General features: G+C 51.6%; 1 protein-coding gene across 1 annotated transcript in view; it reads right to left on the bottom strand.

Annotated features, from left to right (window-relative positions):
• ZNF335 (zinc finger protein 335) overlaps positions 1-24717 on the bottom strand; it is a 28317-nt gene extending 3600 nt beyond the window's left edge. Inside the window, exons 1-23 of the mRNA XM_081196826.1 lie at positions 24609-24717; positions 22222-22320; positions 21645-21859; positions 20993-21266; positions 20739-20816; positions 20069-20353; positions 17910-18050; positions 17666-17821; positions 15951-16200; positions 15657-15834; positions 14459-14571; positions 13495-13513; positions 13061-13177; positions 12561-12637; positions 11602-11762; positions 10759-10991; positions 10573-10666; positions 3000-3097; positions 2674-2897; positions 1869-1977; positions 1378-1743; positions 647-789; positions 382-524 (exon numbers count right to left, since the gene is read on the bottom strand). Coding sequence (XP_081052952.1) covers positions 382-524; positions 647-789; positions 1378-1743; positions 1869-1977; positions 2674-2897; positions 3000-3097; positions 10573-10666; positions 10759-10991; positions 11602-11762; positions 12561-12637; positions 13061-13177; positions 13495-13513; positions 14459-14571; positions 15657-15834; positions 15951-16200; positions 17666-17821; positions 17910-18050; positions 20069-20353; positions 20739-20816; positions 20993-21266; positions 21645-21851 — 3466 coding nt within the window. The 5' untranslated portion in view covers positions 21852-21859; positions 22222-22320; positions 24609-24717. The remainder of the gene's footprint in view (positions 1-381; positions 525-646; positions 790-1377; positions 1744-1868; positions 1978-2673; positions 2898-2999; positions 3098-10572; positions 10667-10758; positions 10992-11601; positions 11763-12560; positions 12638-13060; positions 13178-13494; positions 13514-14458; positions 14572-15656; positions 15835-15950; positions 16201-17665; positions 17822-17909; positions 18051-20068; positions 20354-20738; positions 20817-20992; positions 21267-21644; positions 21860-22221; positions 22321-24608) is intronic.
• Between the last annotated feature and the right edge of the window lie 379 nt (positions 24718-25096).

Genomic DNA, 25096 nt, shown 5'->3' with positions numbered 1-25096 from the left:
CAACTTTCAGATTTGAAAATAAGGGATCAGCAGCCTCACCTGTCCCGGGGACAGTCTACGGGATATCTAACAATCCGGGATAGCAGTGGGAAGCAGCGGGAAATGGCGCTGGAATAAGGGAATTTCCCACAAAAAAAGGGAAGGTGGACAGCTATGCCCTCCAATGCCCCCCCCCCCGCTGCCCCCTTGCCTCTTAGCACCCCACTAGGGAACCCCAACTGGGGAACCAGTGGTCTTGGCTGCGCACAGCGCCATTTTGCACTTCTGCCTCCCCCCCCCCAATTTGGGGCTCTTGAGAGGAGCAGAGACATGCCCTTTGCCCGCCCTGTGGCCGATGGGCAGTGGGGAGAGGAAGGGTGCCGGAGTCTCTGCTCTGCTCACTCTGCAGCGTGGCCAGGGCCTCGTCGTCGCTGTTCAGGATGATGGTCTGGGAGGCGCTGGGGGCCAGCTCAGGCGCCTGCTTCCCCCCTTCTGCGCTGTGCAGCCTCTGCATGTGGAATTTCAGGTGCCCGTTGCGGTTGAACCTGCGGAGGAGAGAACAGTGGAGAGACTGAGGTGGGGAGCTGGACTCCCTGCTCCCCTGGGGTGGCTCTGCTGTGCGAAGGCAAATGCCCCCCCCATGCTGGCAGCAGCGGCCCTTGCCCACCTCTGCCCGCAGACGTGGCAAGCGAAGGGCTTCTCGTTGGTGTGCGTCAGGGTGTGGCGCCGGAGGTCCTTCTTGTTCTTAGAGGCAAAGCTGCAGTGCTGGCACTTGTGGGGCCGGAGGCTGGCGTGCTGCTCCATGTGGGCCTGGTTTGCGGGGGGGGGGGGGAAGGGAGAAACCAAGTCAGGGCGTGGGGGCCCCTCCTCCTCCCCCTCCCCCGGGGCATATTATAAAAATGTAAAGATCCTTAATTTATCTATCTCTATTTTACCAATACAAAGTTTGTGAAGGTTTATTCAAACCCTGCCAAGGAGTCCAGTTCGTTTTGTTGTTTCTTTAAGTACTCCGTAAAAGGTTCCCTTTCTTCTTTAAAGTCACAGTTGTCCTTATCACATAGTTTATCACGCCAATTCCGCAGAGTCCATCAGAGCTCTCCCAAAATCTTCTAATACACCCCACAGAGAGCAAAGTGGCCCAGAGTGGGGACCTTCAGACCTTCTCTTGTGGGGGGTGTCACTGAGGGGTGACCCAGGGACACCCCAAACCTCCCCTCTCCTCTCAGCTTGGGAGCCCAGGGGCTTCTCCAACTGCAGCCTGCCCTTCCGTCTCCCTGCTGCCACCCGGGAGAGCGGCAGTTGTGCCGGGCTTCTCTCCTCTGGCCGCAGCGCTGTGGGCACTTCCCAGCCGTCCTGCCCCCTCCACCTCCATTTGCAAGGGACCCCCCCTCCACCTACCCGGACGTCGGGCCACAGAGCTGCCGTGAAGGGGCAGTCGGGGCACTTGAAGGCGCTGGGTCCGACGTGGGCACGCTTGTGGCTCTCCATCTCCGCTCGGCCCGCAAACGTCGCCATGCAGATCTTGCAGGAGAACTTCTTGGCCAAGGGCACCTTGCCCACCGGGGCTGCCGGGAGCTTCTTGGGGGAAGTGTCGTTGCCGGAGGCCTGCTTGGGCGCCCCCTGCCTGGTGGGAGGCCTGCCCTTGCCGGGGGCCGGTTCCTGGTCGGCGGGGGCCAGCGAAACGGCCTTGTGGGCCGGCCAGGCCAGGCACTGGACCAGAGGCCACGGGACGCTGCACTGGGCCTCTGGCCGCTCCCCACTCATCTGCAGGGACAGGAGGGAGGCTGGTTAGAGCAGCACTTCCTGGACCCGGGGCTGGGCTGGCCTCCCTCCTCCCTGGGCGACAGACAGGCCCCCTTCCTCCTCCTCCTCCTCCTCCTCCTCCTCACCTCCACGGTGTGCTGCTGGCTCTCTGGCGTGCTGCTGGGAGTGGTGGCATCCTTCAGGGTGCAGCTTCTGACCACCGCCTGGACGACTTCGCTGGCACTCTCCCCCTCCCTGCCAAGAGACATCGGACAAACTCACGGAGGAGCAGAGGCCTATCAAGGGCCAGTTGCTGGAGGCCCCGGGAGAGGAGAGGGCCGCTACTTGGGCTCGGATCCTGCTTGTGGGTTTCCCACTGGGGGCGCCTGGTTGGCCTCTGCCAGAGCAGTATGCTGCCCAGGTGGGCCACTTTCCTGACCCCGCAGGCCCTTCGAGAGGCAGAAGAGTGAGTCCAGGGCGGTGAGGGGGGTCTCCCAGCTCCCCCAAATCTCTTCCTTTCTAAATCACGTGGATCCAGAGAAAACCCTGAAGCCACGGGGGCAGTAGGAATGCAGAGGGAGCCTTGGTCTGAGATGGCCGTGGAAGCCCCACCTTCTTCCTCCCCCAATTTATTTATCTTTCACCTTCCCTGCAAGAAGCTCAAAGCTCCCTAATTTAATCTCCACAACCACTCTGTGAGGTAGGTGAGGCTGAGACTGGTCCAAGTAATAAACAAAACAGTATTATTGTTGTTGTTGTTGTTAATTATTCCCTGCCCAACTGGCTGGGTTGCCAGATGGCACATGAGCTTTGTGTCTGAGCGGGGATTCAAACCCTGGTCTCCCAGGTCCAAGTCTGGCACTCTAAGCACTGCACCACGCTGCCTCTCGCTATCGACTCCCTGCGGCCAGAGCCCTTCTGCCTGGAGGCGGCCGGCTTCTCTGCTCTCACCCGTAGAGCGTGCTGGTGGCCTCCTCCTCGCTTGGGGTTATGATGCTGTACTCCGCGGTGCTGCTGAAGGGGATGGTGACTTGTTGGATCTCGGTGCCCTCCAGGGCCGCCTCCTCGGTGACGTGCAGCGTCAGCACCTTGGTCTGGGCCTCCTCCTCCTCCTCCTCTGGCTGCCCCTGGGGCTCGGAGGCCTTGGAGAAGCCGTTGGCCTTCACCACGGCCACCTGTAAGGGGGGGGGGAAAGAAACCAGCCGTGGGTCATGGCATGGCACAGCTGGAAGGGCCCACCAGGGAGCTGGGGCTTGCGAAGGTGTCCCCGGCCTCACCTCCAGGGTGCTGCTGGCGGGCAGTTCCCGCTGGCTGCTCATGTTCAGCAAGAGGTCCAGTGCCGTCTGTGTGGCCAACTCAGCAGAGCCTTCTACGTCTGCGGGGGGAGCAAGAGGGAGGTCAGCTGGGCTCCTGCTCCCGACATTTCTACGCCCTTCGCCAGCCACGAGGGAGGGAGGGAGGGCTTGCTTGCTTGAGAGTACAGTACGATTGCAACTTGTGCGATTTCAACAATACAGTGGTACCTCGGGATGCGAACCAGATCTGTTCCAGAGCCCTGTTCGCATCCTTTTTTTTTTTTTTTATAAAATTTTTATTGGTTTTACAACATTTTTAAGAAAAACAAACAAACACAAAAAGTGACAAACATACATGAATAGTTTCAAACATATTTTCATAAACCTCTTTTCTTGAACTTCCCCATACCCCCCCTCTCTGCATCCCAATGTCCATAATTCAACAAGCAACTCCCAGTTGTTACTTTCTAATCTCTGTCATCTTAGTCTCTTTTATAGTCTAACCTTGTATCCCTGTACCCTTTTGCTTCTGGAAACCACAACATTTTAGCATTCATTAAGTTTATAGTAGTCCTTAAGATAACTTTTAAATTTTCTCCATTCTTCTTCCACCGTCTCTTTTCGTTGATCACGGATTCTGCCTGTCATCTCGGCCAGTGTCATATAGTCCATCACTTTCATCTGCCATTCTTCCAAAGTGGGTAAATCTTGTGTCTTCCAATACTTTGCGATAAGTATTCTTGCTGCTGTTGTGGCATACATAAAGAAAGTTCTATCTTTCTTTGTCACCAATTGGCCGACAATGCCCAAGAGGAAGGCCTCTGGTTTTTTAGAAAAGGTACATTTAAGTACCTTTTTCATTTCATTATAGATCATTTCCCAGAAGGCCTTTATCTTCGGGCATGTCCACCAAAGGTGATAGAAAGTACCTTCAGTCTCTTTACACTTCCAACATTTATTGTCGGGCAAATGATAGATTTTTGCCAGTTTGACTGGGGTCATGTACCACCTGTAAACCATCTTCATAATGTTTTCCTTTAAGGCATTACATGCCGTAAATTTAATACCGGTGTTCCATAACCATTCCCAGTCATCTGACATAATGTTGTGTCCAACATCCTGCGCCCACTTAATCATAGCCGATTTAACTGTTTCATCCTGTGTGTTCCATTTCAACAACAAGTTGTACATTCTAGATAAATTCTTAGTATTGGGTTCTAACAGTTCGGTCTCTAGTTTTGATTTTTCCACCTGAAAACCGATTTTCCTGTCCTGTTTAAAAAATTCCATTATTTGGCGATATTGAAACCAATTTTCTACTTTATGCTTCAATTTCTCCTGACTTTGTAGTTTGAATTTATCTCCATCCTGTTCTAAGATTTCCCAATACTTCGGCCATCCGACCTCCATATTGAGTTTCTTCACTGCTTTAGCCTCCACTGGTGACACCCATCTAGGGGTTTTATTTTCCAATAGATCTTTATATCTTATCCAAACATTAAATAATGCTTTTCTAACAATGTGATTTTTAAAGGCGCTGTTAACTTTATCATACCAAAGATATGCATGCCATCCGAAAGCATTATTGAAACCTTCCAGATCCAAGATGTCCGTGTTCTCGAGGAGCATCCATTCTTTCAGCCAGCAAAAAGCTGCTGCCTCATAATACAATTTTAGGTCCGGCAGGGCAAAACCCCCTCTTTCTTTAGCGTCAGTCAATATTTTAAATTTAATTCGGGGCTTTTTGCCCTGCCAGACAAATTTCGAGATGTCTTTATGCCACCTCTTAAAACATTCCATCTTGTCAAGAATCTGCAAGGTCTGAAACAAAAATAACATTCTAGGCAATACATTCATTTTAATTACTGCAATTCGGCCTAACATTGACAGTTTCAAATTTGACCATATTTCTAGATCTTTTTTAATTTCTGACCAACATTTTTCATAGTTGTCCTTATACAAATTCACATTCTTAGATGTTAAATAAACCCCTAGGTATTTCACCTTCTTGACCACAGTCAAACCCGTTTCCTCTTGAAATTTCTCCTTTTCCATATCTGTTAGATTTTTCCCTAAAACTTTAGTTTTTTGCTTATTCAACTTAAATCCAGCTACCTGGCCAAATTGTTGTATTATTTCTAGGACCTTTTTCGTACTAGTGTTTGGCTCTTGCAAAGTCAATACTAGGTCATCTGCATACGCTCTTAACTTATACTGTTTAGCTCCGACCTGCACACCTTTGACCTGCTGGTCATTTCTTATCATGTTCAGCAACACCTCCAGAACTGAAATAAAAAGTAATGGGGAAATTGGGCACCCCTGTCGTGTTCCTTTTTCTATCTTGAGTTCCTCAGTCACGACATTATTTACAATCAGTTTAGCTTTTTGTTCAGAATATATTGCAGCCATACCATTCTCAAAACCCTGGCCTACCCCCATCCCATGAAGATTCTTCCTCATAAAACTCCAAGAAATATTATCAAAGGCTTTCTCCGCATCCACAAAGATCAATACTGCTTTAGTGTTTATATTCACCTCTAGCTTTTCCAAAATGTCTATTACATTCCTTACATTATCTGCTAGGTGTCTATTAGGGAGAAAGCCTGCTTGATCTCTATGGATCTTCTCCATCAAGACTCTTTTAAATCTTTTTGCCAAAATGTCTGCAAAAATTTTGTAATCCACATTAAGCAGTGATATTGGGCGGTAGTTCTTAAGTTGGGTCTTTTCAGTCTCTGACTTTGGTATGAGTGAAATATATGCCTCTTTCCACGATTCAGGTGCCCTTTTTCCCTCAAGAATCTCATTACAAACTTCTCTTAGTGGTTGAGTCAGCCATTCCTTCAGCGATTTGTAGTATCTGGAAGTCAGTCCATCTGGTCCCGGAGATTTGCCCAATTGCATATTCTGAATGGCAGCCTCTATCTCTTGATCTGAGATTCTCTGGTTCAAATCCATCTTACTTTGATGAGAGATGTTTCGTAGTCCATACCTTCCAAGGAATTTATCTATATCTTCTTCATTTTGCGGGCCTTGAGTGTAAAGTTTTTTAAAATAGCTTAAAAAGCAATTTCTAATTTCATTGGGTTTAGATATGTTCTTTCCATCCACCTCTAGGCTTGTAACTGTATTTAATTTCTGCCTTTTCTTCAGTTGCCATGCCAAAAGTTTACCACATTTATTTGCTGATTCAAAAGTCTTTTGCTTCATTTGCTTTATCTTCCATTCAATCTCTTGGTTCATCAATTCCATATATTGTGTTTGATATAACTTGATCTCTCTTAAAATATCCTGAGACTTTGGTTTTGTTCTTAATTTCCTCTCTCCTTCCTTTATCATTTCCAAAATCTTCTCTTTTTTCTCAGTTTGTTTTTTCCTCTTTATTGAATTTTGTTGAATCAAAAATCCTCTCATAACCGCTTTACTTGCGTCCCAGATCACTCTTTTCTCCACGTCGGTCCTCAAATTTATTTCAAAATAGTCTTTTAGGGTCTTTTGGGCCTTCGTGAGAATCTCCTTATCTCGAAAGAGGGTGTCATTCATTCTCCATCTAAATTGACCAGTTATTGTGAGTTTCATCTCCATCTTCACGGCGTTATGGTCGGAGCAAGTTTTTGGGCAGATTTCCACTTTCTTAATCTTTGGAGCCAGTCCACTAGTAACCCAGATTTGGTCAATTCTGGTCCAGGTCATCATTGCTTGGGAGAAAAAGGTTCCCTCTCTCTCCAGAGGGTTCCTTGTTCTCCAAATGTCTATCAAGTCCATATTTTCTGTCATTTCGAAAAAAGTCTTAGGGAGTCTCCCTTCTTTAGTGACTGTTAGTCTTTGTGCCTTGTCCATATTAGTGGAGACCACGCCATTCATGTCTCCCATGATTATCATATTATAATCCAGATAGTCCGTCAAAGTTTCATGAAGTCTCTTAAAGAAGTCAGATTTGCCTTCATTTGGTGCATAAATTCCAACAACTAGAAGTTTTTCTCCTTGTACTTGTATCTCCACAGCCAGATATCTCCCTTGTTCATCTTTGAATATCATTTTTGGAGCCCATTTCTCCTTCACATATATTACCACTCCTCTCTTCTTAACTTTGTCTGATGAGATAAATTCTTGTCCTAGCCTTTTATTTATAAGTAATCTCCTGTGGGCTCTAGTTATGTGAGTTTCTTGTAGACATATCAAGTCCAGTTGTTCTTTATTCAAAATATGAAATACTTGTCTTCTCTTCAATGGCCCGTTCAGTCCATTACAATTCCAACTAAGGAATTGTAAAGCCATCTTGTTATTTTCTTAAGACTCCTCCAACAGCTCCAAGTTGTTGCTCTTCTTCTGATGGTGGTGGTTTTTGTCCAAACGAGAGATTCAGAATATCCAGTGCTCTCCTCTGTTCTGCAAGTACGTCCACAGTCCCCTTCTGTAGGTCCTCCCGGTATCTTGCCAAAAATTTGTCTTTATCTTGAATTGTCTTTATTTTCACTTTCTTTGCCTTGTAGTCGAATGACAATCCTTGTGGGAACTCCCACCTGAAACGGATAGAATTTTTCTTTAGCAAAAGAACCAAGTCCTTGTAGAAGTTTCTTAAATCCAAAATGTATTTTGGGATGTCTTTAAAGATCTGTACAGCTGAGTTTCCAATTTGCAAGGCCTTTTCAAAGTGTAGTCCTAATATTTTATCTCTTTCCTCCTTGGATCTGAATGTAATCAAGCAGTCTCTCGGTGTCTTTCTATCTTGCTTTTTACCCAGTCTAAAGGCAGTCGTAATTTTAAATTCGTCTTCCTCAAGGTCCCAGCAATCCACAAACTCCCGTGTCAAATATTCCACAAGGTTGTCTCTTTCATTCTCCGGAATCAGTCTTAATTTTAAATTTCTCTCTTTCCTCTGTAACTCCCACAAGGCCAAAGTTGCATCATGCTCATAGACCTTCTTGGCAAGTGACTCTAATTTCTCCTGCGTCTCTCCGGCAGTGGCTTTTGCCTCTTCGGCAATTTGGCGCGTGGTGGCGTTTTCCTCCACCAATTTGTTTATAGATTCTGTATTCTGGTTTAATCTTGCTGCTATTTCTGTTAATTTTTGTGTGTTCTCTGAAGTCTGTTTTGTCAAAGACTCCAGAGTTTGGTTTATCTTGAGCAAGGCCTCTGTCACAGCTTCCATAGAGACGGCTGCTCCTTTGTCTTGTCCTGTTGTTCCTGCTGATCCGGCTGTTGCGCCTGAAATTGAGCCTCTTTTCTTTGCCTGTTGCAGCTGCAGCTGTTGTTGTTGTTGCTTGATCTTGGCTCTTGTAACTATCTCTTCTTGTGGGCCACTCATGTCAAGGTCAATTCCCACGGGATTATTCTCCCTTGGAAAATTCCACTGTCTTAGGCCGTCAAGTTTTACTTTATCCTCTAGAGGGAGCAAATCAAAATGGCCATAGGACGAGATTTCCAAATGCAAAAACAAAGGAGACAGTCCAAGATGTAAAAAAAAAAGGAGATTAACACAGTCAAAGTCAATGTTGCTAAAAACTTATAACTTCAAGTTGCCACAGTTGCCCAATTTATACTGTTTCTTCTTATGATATACAGTAATCAGGCACTGTGGAAACTTTGTATCAAAGTATCACTTCACAGGAAGAAGTCAGTTCAGTGTACTAAAAAGGCAGACCGTTTCATGCTTTCAAATAGGTGAGATAGCAGAGGTTTTTTCCCTCCAAATAGATCATGCAGTTGTTAGTCAGATTCACCTCCCCTCTGCCCTGCTTGCTAGAGGGGAGATCAAAGGTCTAAATGTCCGGTTTATATGATCAAAGAGCAGGTTTAAACGGATGCAAGTTTAGAGTTCCGTTGCTTTCACTTTCATGCAGTCGGGGGGAGGCAGACTTCCTTTGCTTAAATCTCCCCGTTTTTAGCCCAATTTCTAAAATTTTAAAGGGTCCCGATTGTTTTCCAGCTCTTACTCACGGGAATTCAGTCCAAATTTTCTTTTCAGGAAGGAATCGGCGCTCTCCGCTTATGGCGACGCGGCTTCACTTCGCAGGCTGGGTAGCGACTCTCAGCACCGCGCTCTCTCCCGATGTCGATCCGTAGCCTTTAAAAAGGCTCTTTCACGGTACCGGGGGGGCGCGAAGGTGCCCACCGAGTCTCTTTGTTCTCAGGCTTCAGCGCCTGGGATTTTAGGGGTCCCCCGCTCGCCGTAGCGGGTAAGACCCGAACTTGCGAAGCAGTCCTTCTCCGGAGCTCGGAGGTAGGACCGCCATTAAGCGCTGGCACCGACCGGAAGCCCTGTTCGCATCCTGAACAGAACATGTCGCTGCTTCCGCGCATGTATGTGACGTCATTTTGACCGTCTGCACATGTGCAAGTGGCAAAACCCAGAAGTAACTCGCTCCGTTACTTCCGGGTCGCCGCGGAGCGTAACCCGAAAATACTTATCCTGAAGCGTATTTATCCCGAGGTATGACTGTACAGTGGTACCTCGGTTTACGAACTTAATCCGTTCCGGATTACCGTTCTTAATCCAAAGCCATTCTTAAACCGAGGCACACTTTCCCTAATGAGGCCTCCCTCTGCCAGTGCCCTTCCACCGTTCGGCTTCCGTTCTTAGACCAAGGTAAAGTTTGCAAACCGGGGTACTATTTCCAGTTTTGCGGAGTTTGTAAACCAAATCGTTCTTAAACCGGACTGTTCTTAAACCGAGGTACCACCTTCAGAAAAGGGCCACCCACATTATCAAGGGGGTGGAGTGAGACCCCTATGTGTTGTATGTTTTTGAGACCTGTCTGTTTTTTTGCATTTTTTTTGGCTATACAGTCATGCCTTGGGATGAATACGCTTCAGGTTGAGCATTTTCGGGTTGCGCTCTGTGGCACCCCGAAAGTAACAGAATGTGTTACTTCTGGTTTTTGCCGCTCGTGCATGTGCAGACGCTTAAAATGACATCACGCGCATGCGCGGAAGTGGCGAAACGCGACCCGCACACGCACACAGTCGTGTCTTACGTTCCTTTCAGGTTGCGAGCGGGGCTACGGAACCGATCCTGTTCGCATCCAGAGATACCACTGTAACTGGTATTTGGTTGACCAATAAAATCTGACTCCCATATGAAGAAACGTTGCAGCATTTGGGACCTTTTAGCTTTGGCGAATGGCAAGTAAGAAATGGCAACATGGCAGAAGTTTATAAAATTATTGCATGGCTTGGAAAGAGTGGATAGAGGAAAGTTTCTCTCCCTTTCTCGTGACACTGGAACTTGTGGACATCCAGTGAAGACAAATGTAGGAAGAAAAAGGAAAGTCCTTCCTCATGCAGGGCCCAGTTCAACTGTGGAACTGAGGGCCACCAGCTTAGATGGCTTTATGGGCTTTATGGGCAAATTCATGGAGGAGGAGAGGGCCTCTGTTGACTACTAGCCACCATGGCAATGATCTGCCTTCCCAGGCAGAGACAGAAAGGCTTCTGAGTCCCAGGTGTTGGAAACCACAGGAGGGGAGAGGGCTGCTGCTTGTGGGTTCCTCAGTGGGGCACCTGGCTGGCCCCTGGGAGAAGAGGACGCTGCACTCGACGGGCCCCTCCCTACCTGGCTCGTAGATGATGGTGGCTGCCTCCAGTGGCTCCTGCGTCAGGATGGGGGGCTCTGGAGCAGGCGGGGTTTGGGCAGGCGGGTAGGTGACCTGCTGGAGGGAGAAAGCGGTGATTGCAGCTCAGAGCTGGTGGAAGGATGGGGCAGCAGAAATGAGGGGGGGGGCGATGCCCGGGCACTCACGGGGGAGCTGGCGGGCGCTGCCTCCGCGGCCGCCTGGCCCTGGCTGTGCTGCTGCTTCAGCTCCTCGATCTGCTGGAGGGTGAAGAAGGGGCGGCGGCGGCAGGGGGGCTCCTCCGGGTGCCGTTGCACCCACTCCTCAAAGTTCTCCGCGTGGCGGCACTGGATGTGGAGGCGCAGGTTCTTCTTGTGTTTGGTGGTGAAGTGGCAGAACTCGCAGGCAAAGGGCTTCCCGCCTGCAGGGGAGACAGCAGCAGTGGGGGGAGGGGGGAGCCTGGCTGGCTGGTGGGAAGGGGGGGCAGCTTGGCAAGCGGGGGAGGGGAGTCTGCCCCCCTTCCTTTTTGCAGGAGGCAAGATTCTAAAAAAGCCCAGCGGGACTGTTGACACCCGTTGAACAGTCCTAAACACAGAATTGCAGAGGGCCCCCGGGTCCCACCGTCCAACCTCTGCTTGGAAACCTCCCAGGAAGAGGGGAGAGCAAGCGCCAGCCCTCTGCCTGCAATGTCCTCTCTGCCATCTGCCAGCCAAGTGGGGGGGGGCGGACTGGTCCCGCTGCCCCAAATCTGCCTCTGCCCTTCTTTGTGTGCCTTCTCCAAGTGAAGTCCAGGGGGAGGCCTTTTCCGTGGTGGCTCCCCGTCTGTGGGATGCTCTCCCCAGGGAGGTTCGCCTGGTGCCTTCATTACACACCTCTAGGCGCCAGGGGAAAATGTTCCTCCTCAGCCAGGCCTTGGGCTGATTCGTATTCCGTAGCCTTTTAAATGTCTTTGTGTTACTGCCTTGTCGCTTCTGGTCTAACCATTTCCTTGTGAACCTGAGTAATCGATGGCATGAGACGGCGCTGCTCACCTGTGTGCTTGACGGCCATGTGGGAGAGGAGGAAGTCCTCCCGGACGGTGGCGTAAGGGCAGAGGCTGCAGCGGTAGGGCTTGTCGTGGATGTGCAGCAGTTGGTGCTTGAGCAGCAGCTTCTTGTCCTCGCAGACGTGGTCGCAGAACTCGCACTTGAACCTGTCCGGGGGGACGAGGAGGAGGAGGAGGAGGAGGAGGAGGGAGTACAAAAGAGCATTGTTAGCAGGGATATAAGAGTACATAAGAGTACATAAAAGCATTGTTAAGGCCTTTAGGAAGGTATTCTTATATGCAACGGCTGCAGCTCGGACTTTGATGGCAAAGGGGTGGAAGGAACAAGGAGCCCCGACAATAACGGACTGACATTACAAGCTACAAGAATTTGCTGAAATGGCGCAGTCAACAAATACCCTGAGAGGCAATTCAAAACAAAAATTTATGGGAAAGTGGGACAGATATAAAACATACATTCGAAAATACAGCAAAGCTTCGCTATCTATGCTAGCATTTGATTGACGTTGGAGTGAGACTGAGTTGAGAAATAAGACTAAGAGCACATATTGATATAGGAATGTATTAGATAATATGTAAAGATATATACAATAATAAGAGTACTGTGTGTTGGTACGTATATGATTTTTTTGGGGGGGGTGTTTTTGTTTTTTCTCTTTGTTCTTTCTTTCTTTTTGTTTCATTTTCTTTCTAGGTATATAAAATTTGTATATATTTTTTGTATACGTGTTGAAAATTATATTATAGTAAGTCCTGTAATGTAATATGACGTTTACCGATGTAATATGAGAATGTTAACAAATAAATAAAATACAAATTCCAAAAAAAAAGGGGAGGAGGAGGAGACGGCTGTCACCGTGGGCCAATGGGGGGGCCTATGTGCACAGCTGTCGCTCCCCCTTATTCCTCCCCCCACCCCGCAAGGGCAAGGCAGGGGGTGCTCACCGGCGGTTGGCCACAGGCTGGATGTGGGTCAGCAGGTGCATTTTGAAGGTGTAGCGCTTCTTGAAGGACTTCCCGCACTGCAGGAGAGAGGAGGGCTCAGGTCATGCGGGGCAGGGGCGGAGGAAGGGGGTGCGGTGGGGGCAGTCCGACCCGGGTGTCAACACTGAGGGGGTGACAAAATGCCAGGGGGCACTCACTGCGGGGCCTGCAGTGCGCCTGGGAGTGACGTGGTGGTGTGGGCGCCCGCAGGCTCCGCGCTGCCCCAAATGGTCCCCCTGCTGCCTCCCCCCCAGCTGTAGGGTGGCCTGAGTGGGAGGAGGCAGGCAGGTTCCTCGGAGGCCCCGTGGTGCTCCCTGCCCCTATGGGCGTGCCACCCCAGGCGCCCAAGCGGCTTCCTCTGCCGCTGATGCAGGGTGGCAGCTGCGGACCTTGCGACCTGCCCCCCCATGCCCAGGCACAATGCATCAGCCAAAGAGGGGCCCGCCTGCTTTGACACCCACCTTGTCACACATGTGGGGCTTCTCCGTGCTGTGCGTCTTCATGTGCTGCGTGAGCCTCTTCTGCATGGGGTAGACGCGGCTGCAGACGGGGCAGGGGAAGGAACTGCGCTTGGGGGGCTGCCCAGAGAGAGGTTAAGGTATGGTCAGAACTGCCTGGCTCAGGTGAGACAGAGACCCCCCCCCCACCCCACGAGGAGCAGCTGGCTATGCTCAGCCTAGAGAGCTGGCCCTTATTCTGGGGCTGAAGCTCCCTTCCTGGTCCTGCTCTGGACTCTGTGTGTGGCTTTGCCAAGTCACAGCCTCTCGGTTCCCAAGCCGAAGCAGCCTCCCTCAAAGGGTTGTTCATGAGGGCACACACAGCAAGGAACGCTCCCTTGGGGAGCCAAGAAAGATTCGCACGCAGGAGTCGGGTGGAGGCGAAGGAGGACACTCACCGGATCAGCTCGCTTCTTCCTAAAAACAAAAACAAAGGATAGGTGGTACATAACACCAGTACAATTAGGGGAAATGTATAAAACTGGCTCAAACCTGTGCTGGAAATGCAAGGAAAAAGAAGCGACTTTTTATCATATGTGGTGGGACTGCAGTAAAATTAAAATATTTTGGGATATGATATATAATGAGTTAAAGAAAATGTTCCATTCAACATTTGTGAAAAAGCCTGAAGCTTTCTTGTTAGGGATTGTGGGAAAAGACCTGCCAAAGAAATTTAAAAATATTTTAATGTATGCGGCAACGGCGGCAAGAGTCTTAAATAGCACAAGGATGGAAGAACGAAGAAACCCCGATGAAAGAACTGTGGCAAGAACAACTGCGGAACAGGCAAAATTGACACACAAACTATGTGACAAGGCTAACTCTGGTTTCAAAGATGAATGGGAACCTTTTATGAAATATTTGAAGAAGCAACAAAATGAATTGGACTCTTTGGCAGGTTTTGAATAAACATTCACAAACTCTTTACTGCAATATATAGATAGATAATTTGAGGATTTTTACAATTTTGTAACATGCAGACAGAAATATGTGTTGATAAACCAGAAAAAAGGAGCTGAGGGAAGTCCGGGGGTGTTCTATGGGGGGGGGGAGGGGGGAAAACAATGTGGATGATGTATTTTTGTTAAATTATTGTGTTGAAATCCTTAATAAATTTTTTTAAAAAAACAAAGGAAGGAAGGGAAGAAGAAGCAGGTGAGGCCACTGAGAAATCACAGAATCGTAGAGTAGGAAGGGACCCCCAGAGGACATCTAGCCCAATGCCCTGCAATGCAGGAATGTCAGCTGAAGAATCACTGTCAAGCAGCCACCCACCCCGTGACCTGGACATGGGAGGGTTAGGCCCCGCTGCCACCCCTCTGCTGCCCGCCTGGGTCTGCCGGGGCCCCTGAGGACACCTACTTGTCGCGGTTGTGGACGGCCGAGTGGCGGATGACGTCCTTCCTGTAGACGCTGGTGTAGTCGCACTCCTCGCACTTGTAGGGCTTGCTCCCCACGTGGTTGAACATGTGCTCCTGCAAGGGAAGGAGGAGGCTCTAAGTGATTAAAGAATAAACCTCGGGTGGTTCTGGCTCCTTGCCTCTCTCCATCTGCTCACTGGAGCAAATTCCCACAGGCCCCTCTCTCCGTCCCGATTCCCTCTCAGGCAGATCTGTGGGGGATGCAGGACAGGGCCTCCTCAGCGCTGGCTGCTGACAAACAACTTTGGAACTCCCTATACTGGCTCCCTCCTTGCTGTCCTCCCACTGGCAGACAGAGGCTTTCTTGTTCCAACAGGCTTTGGGGAACAGATTGCTTTTAAAAAAAGGTCTTGCGCTGTGATGTTTTGATTGGACAAACTGATTGTTCATATGTTTTAATAGATCTTTTGTATGCAGCAGACCTGCAACTTAACGCTCGCTTGACAGAAGTGATCAGAAACTTACACAGTGCTTTACCAACTGCACTGGCTCCTGATGGAGTGCAGGGTCAGGTTTAAGGTGCTGGTTTTGACCTTTAAAGCCCTCTGCAGCCTAGGACCCACGTACCTACGGCCTCTCCTGGTCTGCCCCACGGAGGACCTTAAGGTCCACAAATGACAACACTTTGGAGGTCCCAGGTCACAAGGTGGTTAGACTGGTCTCAACTAGGGCCAGGGCCTTTTCAGCACTGGCCCCGACTTGGTGGGACGCTCTGTCACAAGAGACCAGGGCCCTGTGGGACTTGACATCTTTCCACAGGGCCTGCAAGACAGAGCTGTTCCGCCTGGCCTTTGGTTTGGACTCAGTCTGACCCTTATGTTTTCCCTTCCCTTATGGTTTTGATCTATGAGCTATTTTTAAAATAAGGCACGAATTTTAAATTGCATTTTAACCTGTATTTTAATCCCCCCCATTATGATTTTACTGTAATTTTACTGGTGTTAACTGCCCTGAGCCTGGCTCTGGCCAGGGAGAGCAGGGTATAAATAAAATGTATTATTATTATTATTTATTACAGGCAGGTGGGGAAGAGAAAATGAATACATAAACGTCCCCTGCTCTCCATTTATTTGTCTTCCTCCCAGCTGCTCCGTGGCGTTTAGGAGGAGACGGGAGAAGGGAGGCGGCCAGCTGCTCACCTTGAGGGACGACCAGCGCCGAGAGCGGTAGCTGCACTGCAGGCAGCGGAAGAGTTGGGGGTCTCCGGCCTCGTGGGAGTTCACGTGGAAGCGCAGGTCCTCGGGCGTCAGGAAGCGGGAGCCGCAGATCCGGCACAGGTAGGGTCGCATCAAGGGCTTGGCCGACTTGTAACAGTACCTGCGGCGTGACATCACAGGGGCGCTCAGCGCAGAGAACCCAGCCCCACGGAGGCCCCAGGGTCTCTTGCAGGGAGCCCCACGGAACCAGCCCCGCCTGCCGTCCCCACCAATCACCTTCGCCCGATGTACTTGCGGTATTTCTTGCCCAGGAAGCGGTGGGAGGGACGGCCGCGCCGGCGGGGGAGCGCTTCCAGTTTCTCGCGGGAGGAGGGGTCCCTGTTTTCGGAGTCGGACTGGCTCACGGCCTGCTCCCTGTGGCTTTCGCCCCCCACAGGCACTTGGTCCGAGGAGCTGGCCGCCTCGGGGCCTTGGGGGTCGCCCTGGGGGAGGCCCTGGGATGAGACCACGGGCTCTGCGTCGCCACCTGCCCAAGGGAAAGAGCCAGCCAGCTTAGTCTGGGGAGAAGGAAGGGGGGTGGCCTGAAGCCACAGCAAGTGCAAAGCCAATCCAGGAACAGCATTGTGCAAATTGGGGGAAAGGGGAAGGAAAAGAGAGCATAAAAAACAGGATGAGAACTATTTAGCATGAAGAAATCTGTTTAGCCTGGAGAAGAGAAGACTGACGGGTGTCAAAGGAGCCATCTTCAAATATGTGATGGGCTATCCCACGGGAGTGTCATTGAATTCTGCTCCTATTGATCCAGAGCAGAGCTCCAACGTATAGTTGGCAGAGGAAAAACCTAAACACGTTGCAGGGTTCCCCAAAAATAGACCAGAGGGAATGAATATTTCATCCAGCAGAGCTTTACTGCTACTGAAGGCAAATGAGCACAATGGTTAGAAATCCAATACATTCAGGATTGGCCCTGTCCATAAGAAATCCAGTTGCAGCAGACTTAACTTAAGCTTACAATAACCTATGTCTAAACTTTAATGCTACATACTGTACAGAACAGCACACCAGACGGAAAAGAGAGAAAGAGAAAGTGAAGCCCAGTCTCCTTCTGGCCTTATTATGATAGTCAGCATGACCTTGACAGAAGAGAAAAGAGAACCAGTTTAAGCCAACTGTTCCCAGCTTCTCTGAAGGAATAACCCAAACATCATGAACCTTCTGCTTGTTTCTTTCACAAAGAGAAGCTTCCAGAACCTTCTTGAACTAATTGGAATAGGAAAGATCTCTACACATCAGATCAATACTTTCTGCTCCAAGAAATGCAAACTGACAGGGAGATGGAGCAAACTTGTTCTCTGATGCTCCAGGGGACCCTCTCCATGTCTCTGCTTGGTGCCACTGCCTTGCTCCCCTCGCGACTCGACCCACAGGGGGCAGAGGGGGATCTGAGCGAGGCTCCCTCAAAGGCAGCAAGCCCTGCCAACCTCCTACCAGCAGCTGAGTAGAAGAAACTGCCCTACTGTGAAACACACTTATTTGCAAGAACACCTATTTGCTTGTGAGTAGTCCCATTGAACTCCAACAGGGCGCCAAAGCATCCCCCGGAGAATATGAAAACCTCCGTTTCTTTCTTTCTTTCTTTCTTTCTTTCTTTCTTTCTTTCTTTCTTTCTTTCTTTCTTTTCCCCTCCAAATAATCTTTATTAGTTTTCCGGCTACATACTCCACATACACATAATGTGTTGCATTTTACATTTATACTTGCTCCTAAGCGATAAAATTATATGTGATATAAAAAACCAGAAGAAGGAAGGAGGGAAGTCAGCGCTGAAAACCTCCATTTCTGCTTTGCAGCCAGGAAGTGTTTCACTTTGGCCCTACATTTGGCAATGACTTGGAAAACGGAAAATCAGCCATGGCGTGCAGGTGGGGCTGATGGAGCGCACCTCTGTGCGCATTTCTGCACACGCTCCCTGCTCCGCCACCGCTGCTTACCCTCTGGCTGAGGGACCACCTCCAGGCAGGGGAACTTGCGAGGCCGTCCCGGCCGCCGGCGCAGCCGCTCCTCACTGGACGTGGGCACAGGGCGGCTGCTGGTCTTGGGCAGGCGCCCTCGGGGCTCGTCCTCTGCTGGGTTGTAATCGCTGTCCCCTGCGGAAGAGTGGCAAAGGCAGGCCAGGTGAGCGGGGCGGGGGAGCCAGGTGAGGGGCTGCAGCTGGGGGGGTTGTGTGAGAAATACCTTCAGGGTCATCGATAGCCCCTGCGTCCACAATGTCGTCTTCCTCCTCCTCCTCTGCTTCTTCTGCCTTCCTCTTTTCTGGGGCCTTGGGCACAGAAGCTCCCTTCCGGGGGCGCCCTTTCTTCACACCGGAGGCTGACACTAGAGGGGAGGAAACAGCACGATTCAGTCCACACACACACACACACACACACACATATATATATATATATGTCAGAGCTGCTTCAAGATCCTAGCTCACAGAGGATCACGCTAGCCAGCGGTCATTAAGTAAAAGTCTTTATTGAGTTACAGTTTCCATTCCCAAGCTGCTGCGTGCAACTCTACGTCTAATGGCTAGATCGGCGAAGCTCCGTCTGAGTCTCCGCCCCTTGTGCACCAACTTAATATCCTAGCCCTGCTCCACCTTTTCCGCCTGACTGCTCTCCTCTGGGTCCCTCTGCCCCCCGGGGTCTCTTCCTTCCGGGATTCTTCTGACGCCGACCCCCCGGAACTCCCTGTCTCCTTGCGCCGGGCTTTAGGACCTGGCTCCCTTTCCTGGCTGCCTACTGCGTCACTTTCCTGTGCATTTGAACTTGGCGCGCGCGCCCAACCTTCCACTTTCCGTCTGACCGTTTCTTCGCTCCCCGATGGAGGTGTGGCCACTCCTGACTCGTGCCCTCCCCTCTGTTGCGAGCTGCCAGCGCTTGATCTCTGGCGCTCCTCCTCTTCCCTGCTCTCTGGCTGTGACGCTGGTCCCGATTTCCAACTGCTCTCCTCTGAGTCCCCTCTGGCTCTATCTTCCTGGGGTGCCCCCCTAAACTCCCCCCTTGCCCTGGCCACTGGTGCTCCTTTCTGTGAATCCTCTGATTCACTGGAAAGACTCGGAGATCTCGGGTCGTCGTCATCACTCATCTTTTCTTCTGCCTCCTCCCCCTCGCTCTCTGTTTCCTCCCTTGCCCTTGCCTCTGCTCCTGAACCCCTGACAATATATATATATATATATAGGTTTTCAAATATTACATTACAATACAAATGTACCAAAGCCAACACCATTTCCTCCCCATCCCCCCCATACATTTGCATTTCTATTTCCTCAATCCATCATATTATTCTTTTCTCCTTCCTCCCACTTCCCTCTGCCCCCACTCGATTTCCTCCACATTATACAATTTACAATAATCTTTGCATTCTACAATCTTCTCAAATCATCTATATATTCTTATTCTCTTTCCTTACTAATTTTTCTTCCGCCCAGTACTTCACATTTTAATCTAGGCATATTAGCATATCTTTTTTTGAGCAATATTTTGTCATATATTCATCAAAACATTTTCATTCCTTTTTGAATTTTTGATTTGGACTGAGTCCATGTATTGTGCCCCTCCCATCTCTCCCATCGTGCAGCAGCTTGACTTGCAAGCAGCAGAGTTGAGAAAGGGATCCCTGGCCTGGAGAGGGAAAGGTCTTTCCCCGCTCTCTCATGTCGCTGGACCTTGTGGATGCCCAATAGTGCTGAACATTGGAAGACTCTGGATGGATGGAAGCCCTTCTCCATGCAGAGTAAAACTATGGAACTCCCTCTCGCAGGAGGCAGGGAAGACCACCGCCTTGGAGGGTTTCAAAAGAGGATTAGACAAATTGATGGAGGAGAAGGAGAGGGCTGCCGAGGGCTCCCAGCCAGGATGGCTCTGCTCTCCTCCAGGGTGAGAGGCAGCGGCGCTTCTGAATGCCAGTTACTGGAAACCACAGCAGGGATAGTTATGCTTTTGTGCTCAAATCCTGCTTCGGGGTTTCCAAAGGAGGCATCTGTTTGGCCACTGTGAAAACAGGACGCTGGACTAGATGGGCCATTGGCCTGATCCAGGCAGGCTATTCTTAGGTTCTTATGCTGCCCTGTTTGTGCCACAGAACCTCCCCTCCCTCCCCTATTGCTAACCCTCCCCCTCCCTCCCCCCTCGGCTCCCAAAAGTTGACTGCACACAAACTACAGAAGCTGATAGATTCGTGGCGCAGAGCCAGAGTTCTCTTGGCAAGCCTGCGCAAGAGCCGACTCCATGCCCTCGTGCACCAATCCTGCCTTGCCCTCGGGGTCCCTTCCAACTCTCTGAGCCTACGAACTGCTCCAAAACTCCACTCCGCCCCTGGCGCTTGACGAGCCCCGGCCGAGCCCGACGCACCTGGCTGGAAGTGGCGCTCCCTCATGTGCTGGATGAGGACCCTCTTTGAGGCACTCTTGTGCTGACACATCTTGCATTTGAACTGCTGCACCACGACCACCTCCATCAGCTCCTCCAGGCTCTCCAGGTCGGGCTCCTCCGACTGGTCCAGTGGCTCCGGCTGCTCCAGCAGCTCCAAGGACCCGGGGTGCTCCACGCACGTCGAGGTGGGGCCGTCCACAAGGGCTTCGATGGCCAAGCTGCGGGCCAGGGCAGAGCTGGCCATGTGGGAGATCACGGGGGCCCCTGCGGCAGAGGGAGGGAGTGCAGGCACCAGGTCAAGGGACAGCTCCTCCCAACACCCTCCCTCTTCTCCAGGCTGGCCAGGAGGGAGCCCTCAGCCCACCGCAGTCCGTGAGCGGCAGAGGCTGCCTCCGCATTCTGCTCCCGGCCGGAGAGGAAGGAAGCGAGGGAGGTAGACCACAACCAGCTGGAGCCAGTGAGGTGTAGCGGTTAAGAGTGTCGGGCTAGGACCTGGGAGAGGGTTTGAATCCCCCACTTGGCCAACCTCACAGGGTTGTTGTGGGGATCACATGAGGAGAGGGAGAATCACGTGCACCATATTGAGCTGCTTGGAGAAAAGGGTGGGAGAGAAAGGCAAAGAAATGGGTGCATAAGACCCTTTCCTTACCATCATCTGGTCCCTGCAGGATGAGGTACTGGGTGGTTTGGGCCCCCCCATCCTCCTCACTTGTCACAGCGATGCACCCTGAACCAGGGAACAAAGAGAACCAGCGTCAGCTCCTCACAAATGGCATGTTTGGGGGTGCCTCGTAAAAACGGCCGTGAGAAGCGACTTCCAGAGTCCGTTTGCTTCCCCCAACTCCCTCTGCACCCTCCCACCACAGACTCCCCCCCCCCCCCCGCAGCCCTCTGCCTGCTCACGCTGAATGATGTCTGGCCCAATGGTGGACTCTATGATCTTGTCAATGGCGGCACTCAGATCCGAGGAGGTGGAGGCCGTGGAGTTGGAGACGACGGGAGCTCCTTCCGCGAGGACGCTGGAGTGAACGAGGCCCTGGGGAGACTGGGAGACCAGGACAGACTGGCTCACGGTGGAGACGCTGGACACCAGGGTGGACTGCGCAATGGAGGAGGAGTCCGGCAGGTAGGCCCTGGGCAAGGCGTCCGTGCTGGAGCTGCTCTCCGGTACTTCGGCCTGCGAGGTAGAGAGGGGGAAGAAACAGAGGCTGGAACTCGACTCAGAGGTGGCAGAGAGAGGAACGTGGTGGACGCTCCTTCATAGGAGGATGTGAAGAACAATTTAGGTGGCCATCTGTCAGAGACTCTTTAGTTGCAATTCCTGCATTGCAAGGGGGTTGGACTAGATGGGTCCCTTTCCAACTCTACACAAATAAATAAAGGCAAGTCCATCATTCCACGAGGAAAGGCAAGAGGAGACTTCCTACTAGCCTATCGTTCTTCCACCAGGTCAGACTTGCTATCTTCCGCTCTTGTGAAATGGGCCTGGCCTGCTGTGTCCCCCACCCTGGCAAAAAGCCTGGCCCCAAAGAGGCAAAAGAGACGTGGTCCGTACCAAAGAGATCCCTCCACTGTCCGAGCTCTGGCCGACCCCGGATTCATCTGCCTCCGAGAGGGTGACGGGCACCGAGGCAGCATCGCTGCTGTCTGCAGACATGGTCTCTGAGGTCTCCATGCCCAGGCCGCTCTCAGAGGGCTCCTCTTGCTGCCCCAGCAGAGGGGCAGCATCGCTGCTGCTCTCCACTTCATTTTCTGCTTCCATGGCCGAGTCTGGAAAAGCAGAGCGTGTCTGTCATGGTGGGAAGAAACCCCAGTCTTCAGTTGCCCCCTACTGGGATGTGGCACTTGACACTCCCTGTCAGTGAAAGGTGGAACGAGAAACAGAAGCTTCTGACTGCAAAAGAGGAGTGTTCATGCAACAGCACCTCCCCACCCCAAAAAAATAAATAAATCAGTAATGGAATCAATGCTAATCCATGCCAGGTCTTTCCTAGTCATATTTCTGAAGCTCTCTTGCAAACCCAGCACGCAGGCCAGCTCAACACTCTTCGGTGTAGCATCTTGCCCCCCTCATGACAACCCCAGGAACTATCTTGCCTGTCCGTTGCATGGTACATATTTCTGGCACATACCTGAATGGGGATATCCCAACTACAGCCAGAGCCAGATACAATTCCTCTAACTGTGCTTGAGTGAGGCCAGAAAGCGACCAACATCTAAGGCACCTCAGACTAGGGAAGGAGAGAGAAGAGAGGAAACAATAAACTTAAAGCTTTTAGAAGAGGACTTAAAGAAACTTATGGAAAATAAGGCTCCCAAGGTCTACTAGTCATGATGGCTGGATCAGAGGGACCCGGGATCAGAGGTCATATGACTCGAAATACCAGCTGCAGGGAGAGATCCTGCCTGTGGGGCCTCCCAGAAGAGGCATCTTCCTGGCCATGAAGAGGATGCTGGATGAGGTGGGCTCTTCTGACGTTCTGAGGCATAAGAGGGGGCTGCTGAGCTTGAGGGGATTCTCACTGGGGCACCTGGCTGCCACTTTAAAAGCAAAATGCTGGGCTAGATTGATCCGGCTGCAAGGCCCTCCCTGTGTTCCACAACACAGCTTCATATAATCGGGCTTATCTCTGAACCTAGATGGCTTCAAAGACACAAGATGTGCTCCAAATTCCAGGTTCTTTGTTCCATCAGGGAACCAAAGATGAAAGCAGCAAGCAACTAGTGTATCCCCTAATCTCTAATGAGATATATTGGCAGCAGAAAAGTAACTAATGTTTGAATGACAATCTCATTACTTTGCCACCTCCAGAGTCTGTTTGTCACCCTACATGTGTCCTTTTGGGCAGGAAAACTTTAGCCTGCTAGGCACTGGGTTTGGAGTCCAGGTGACCATGTGCCTTGGTTTGCTTATCGCCCCCCCCCCCCCCGCCCAGCAGTTTAACCACTAAAATTTAATGGAAAACTGAACAAGCTGCGGGAGGGAGTATTGCTTGTCCAGAAATGCCAGAGTACAGTTTGATCTAAGCAGAAAGAAAAGTGGTGCTCCTATTGCTGAGCGCTTAAGTTGCTCATATTGGTGTGTGGTATAGTGGTTAGAGTATCAGACTAGGATCTGGGAGGCTGCCCTGCACAACTTCGGTGTTTGCAACCCACAATTCACCCCGTGGGGGAGGAAGCCAGGCAAGCAGGCGTCCAAGAGTGCTCCTTGCAGGGCTCCTTGAATTGTGGGCTGCAAAGACCAAAGTTGTGCAGGGCAGCCTTTGAGGCTGGAGCAGAGCAAGGGTGGAGGGGGCTGTGGCAGAGAAGGTTTTTGCCCTGAGCAGGAGTTGCAAGGTGTTGCAGGAATTTATGTATAGGTTGGGGGGGGGGTTGCCCCTCCAGCAGATATCATGCACATGCAGCCCACTACCAAAACCAGCACAATCACTTTTGTGACTTGTCCCCACAAAACACTTCATCACAGTTTCTTCCTATCTATTCAAAGGGCCTCTGTGCACAATACCAAATGTAAGAAATTGCTGATCAATGTATCTATGTACTGGATCACTGGGAAAACTTCAGAAATTCCTATAGACATGTGAGCTCAGCTACTCAGCAGCCCCTCTGCCTGAGTGATAATCCCTGGCATCCAGAGAGTGCCAGAGGGTAGCCATTCCAGAAATAACAAACCCAGATGAAGACAAAAGGGTGTGATTAATTTGGCTGGGAAGCAGGGAAATATTTCTTTTTTAAAACTTGATGGGTGTTTGCTGGAGGGCAAGGGGAACCATGGGGTAGGGTCCAGGATGCTCAGATTACTGCCACCAGACCTCCACTTCCATGATGTAACCGTGATGTATTAGTGTTGTAGTTTGGGGGGGGGGTGTAACATGGGGGTTAGCGGCTAATAAAAGTTTGGGGTCTCTTTTGTTGGGGGCTTCCATCTTGTTCCACCTTGTGGCAGGTGGGAGTCTTCAATAAAGACCAAGCCTCCTGGCTGCTGTTTTGCTCTGGTATTCCTGGCTGGCGTCCTTGTTTTTTGTCCAAGGGAGCCCTCAGATTTCTCCGTTAACAGAGGCCACCCATTCCCCCTGCTGTGTGGTGGCATGGACACCAGATTCTGCCCCGATTCCTGCATTGCAGGGGGTTGGACTAGATGACCCTAGGATTCCACGAGGAGGCAGCCGAGCTCTGGGCCTGCAAGCGCAGCCTGAGCCGGGCTCCCGGGTCGCCCATCGGGCAGGGATGGAGGGATTCTCCCACAATGCACCTGGAGAGGCCAGGGCGCCCCCGCCTCCCTCTCCCCGCCTCCCCTTTTCCTATTGGCCCAGCGCCCTGGCGTGACGTGCGTGCGGGGGGGGGGGGTGCGCCGCGCTCTGCCTTCCCTCCCGCGGGGCCTTGTCCGAGGCGGGCTGCCCTCGGCGCTGCCTGAGCCCCCGCCCGCCGCCATCTTGGGCCAGGCCCCCTCCCCTCGCCCGCCGTCCGGAGACCCAGCCAAGCGCGCCGGGGACCCTCCGCGCCGCCGCAGCCTCCTTACCGCCCGGGGCCTCCCGCAGACGCCCCCGCGGCCCCTCAGCCGCCCGCTCCCTCCGGCCCGGCACCCGCCAGGTCGCCATCGCCGCTTCCCTCGCCCGGCGGAGGGATTCTTCCGCCGGACCCCGCCGGCGCCGGGACTACTTCCGAGGGCGCGGCGGCGGCGCTGGGCGGGCGGGCGGCGGGGGCGGCGCTGCTCCGGCTTCTTCCCCCCCGGGGGCCGCTTGCTCACTCGTCGAGGGAAGCGTCAAGCCGGCCGTTTCCTCGGAGAAATCTGGCGGCCCGCGGAGGACTACTTTTTCTCCGCGGAAGGCTTCGAGGGCGTCGTTTGCGTAAGTGCGCGAGGTGAGAGAAGGGCGTGCGGAGCGCGTCACATGATCGCTCGGCGTCACGTGCCGGGGCGGAAGAGAGGCTCTGGCCTTCGCTCCCTCCGGGCCGCTGCCAGGGGACCGTCCTGGGCCGGGGGGGGGGAGGGGACTCTGGCAGGGCCAG

Source organism: Podarcis bocagei, assembly GCF_964188305.1.
Source record: "Podarcis bocagei genome assembly, chromosome: 5".
Classification (NCBI taxonomy): Eukaryota; Metazoa; Chordata; class Lepidosauria; order Squamata; family Lacertidae; genus Podarcis; species Podarcis bocagei.
Note: the sequence above shows the minus strand (reverse complement) of the source record. Positions and strands in the feature narration are given on the sequence as shown.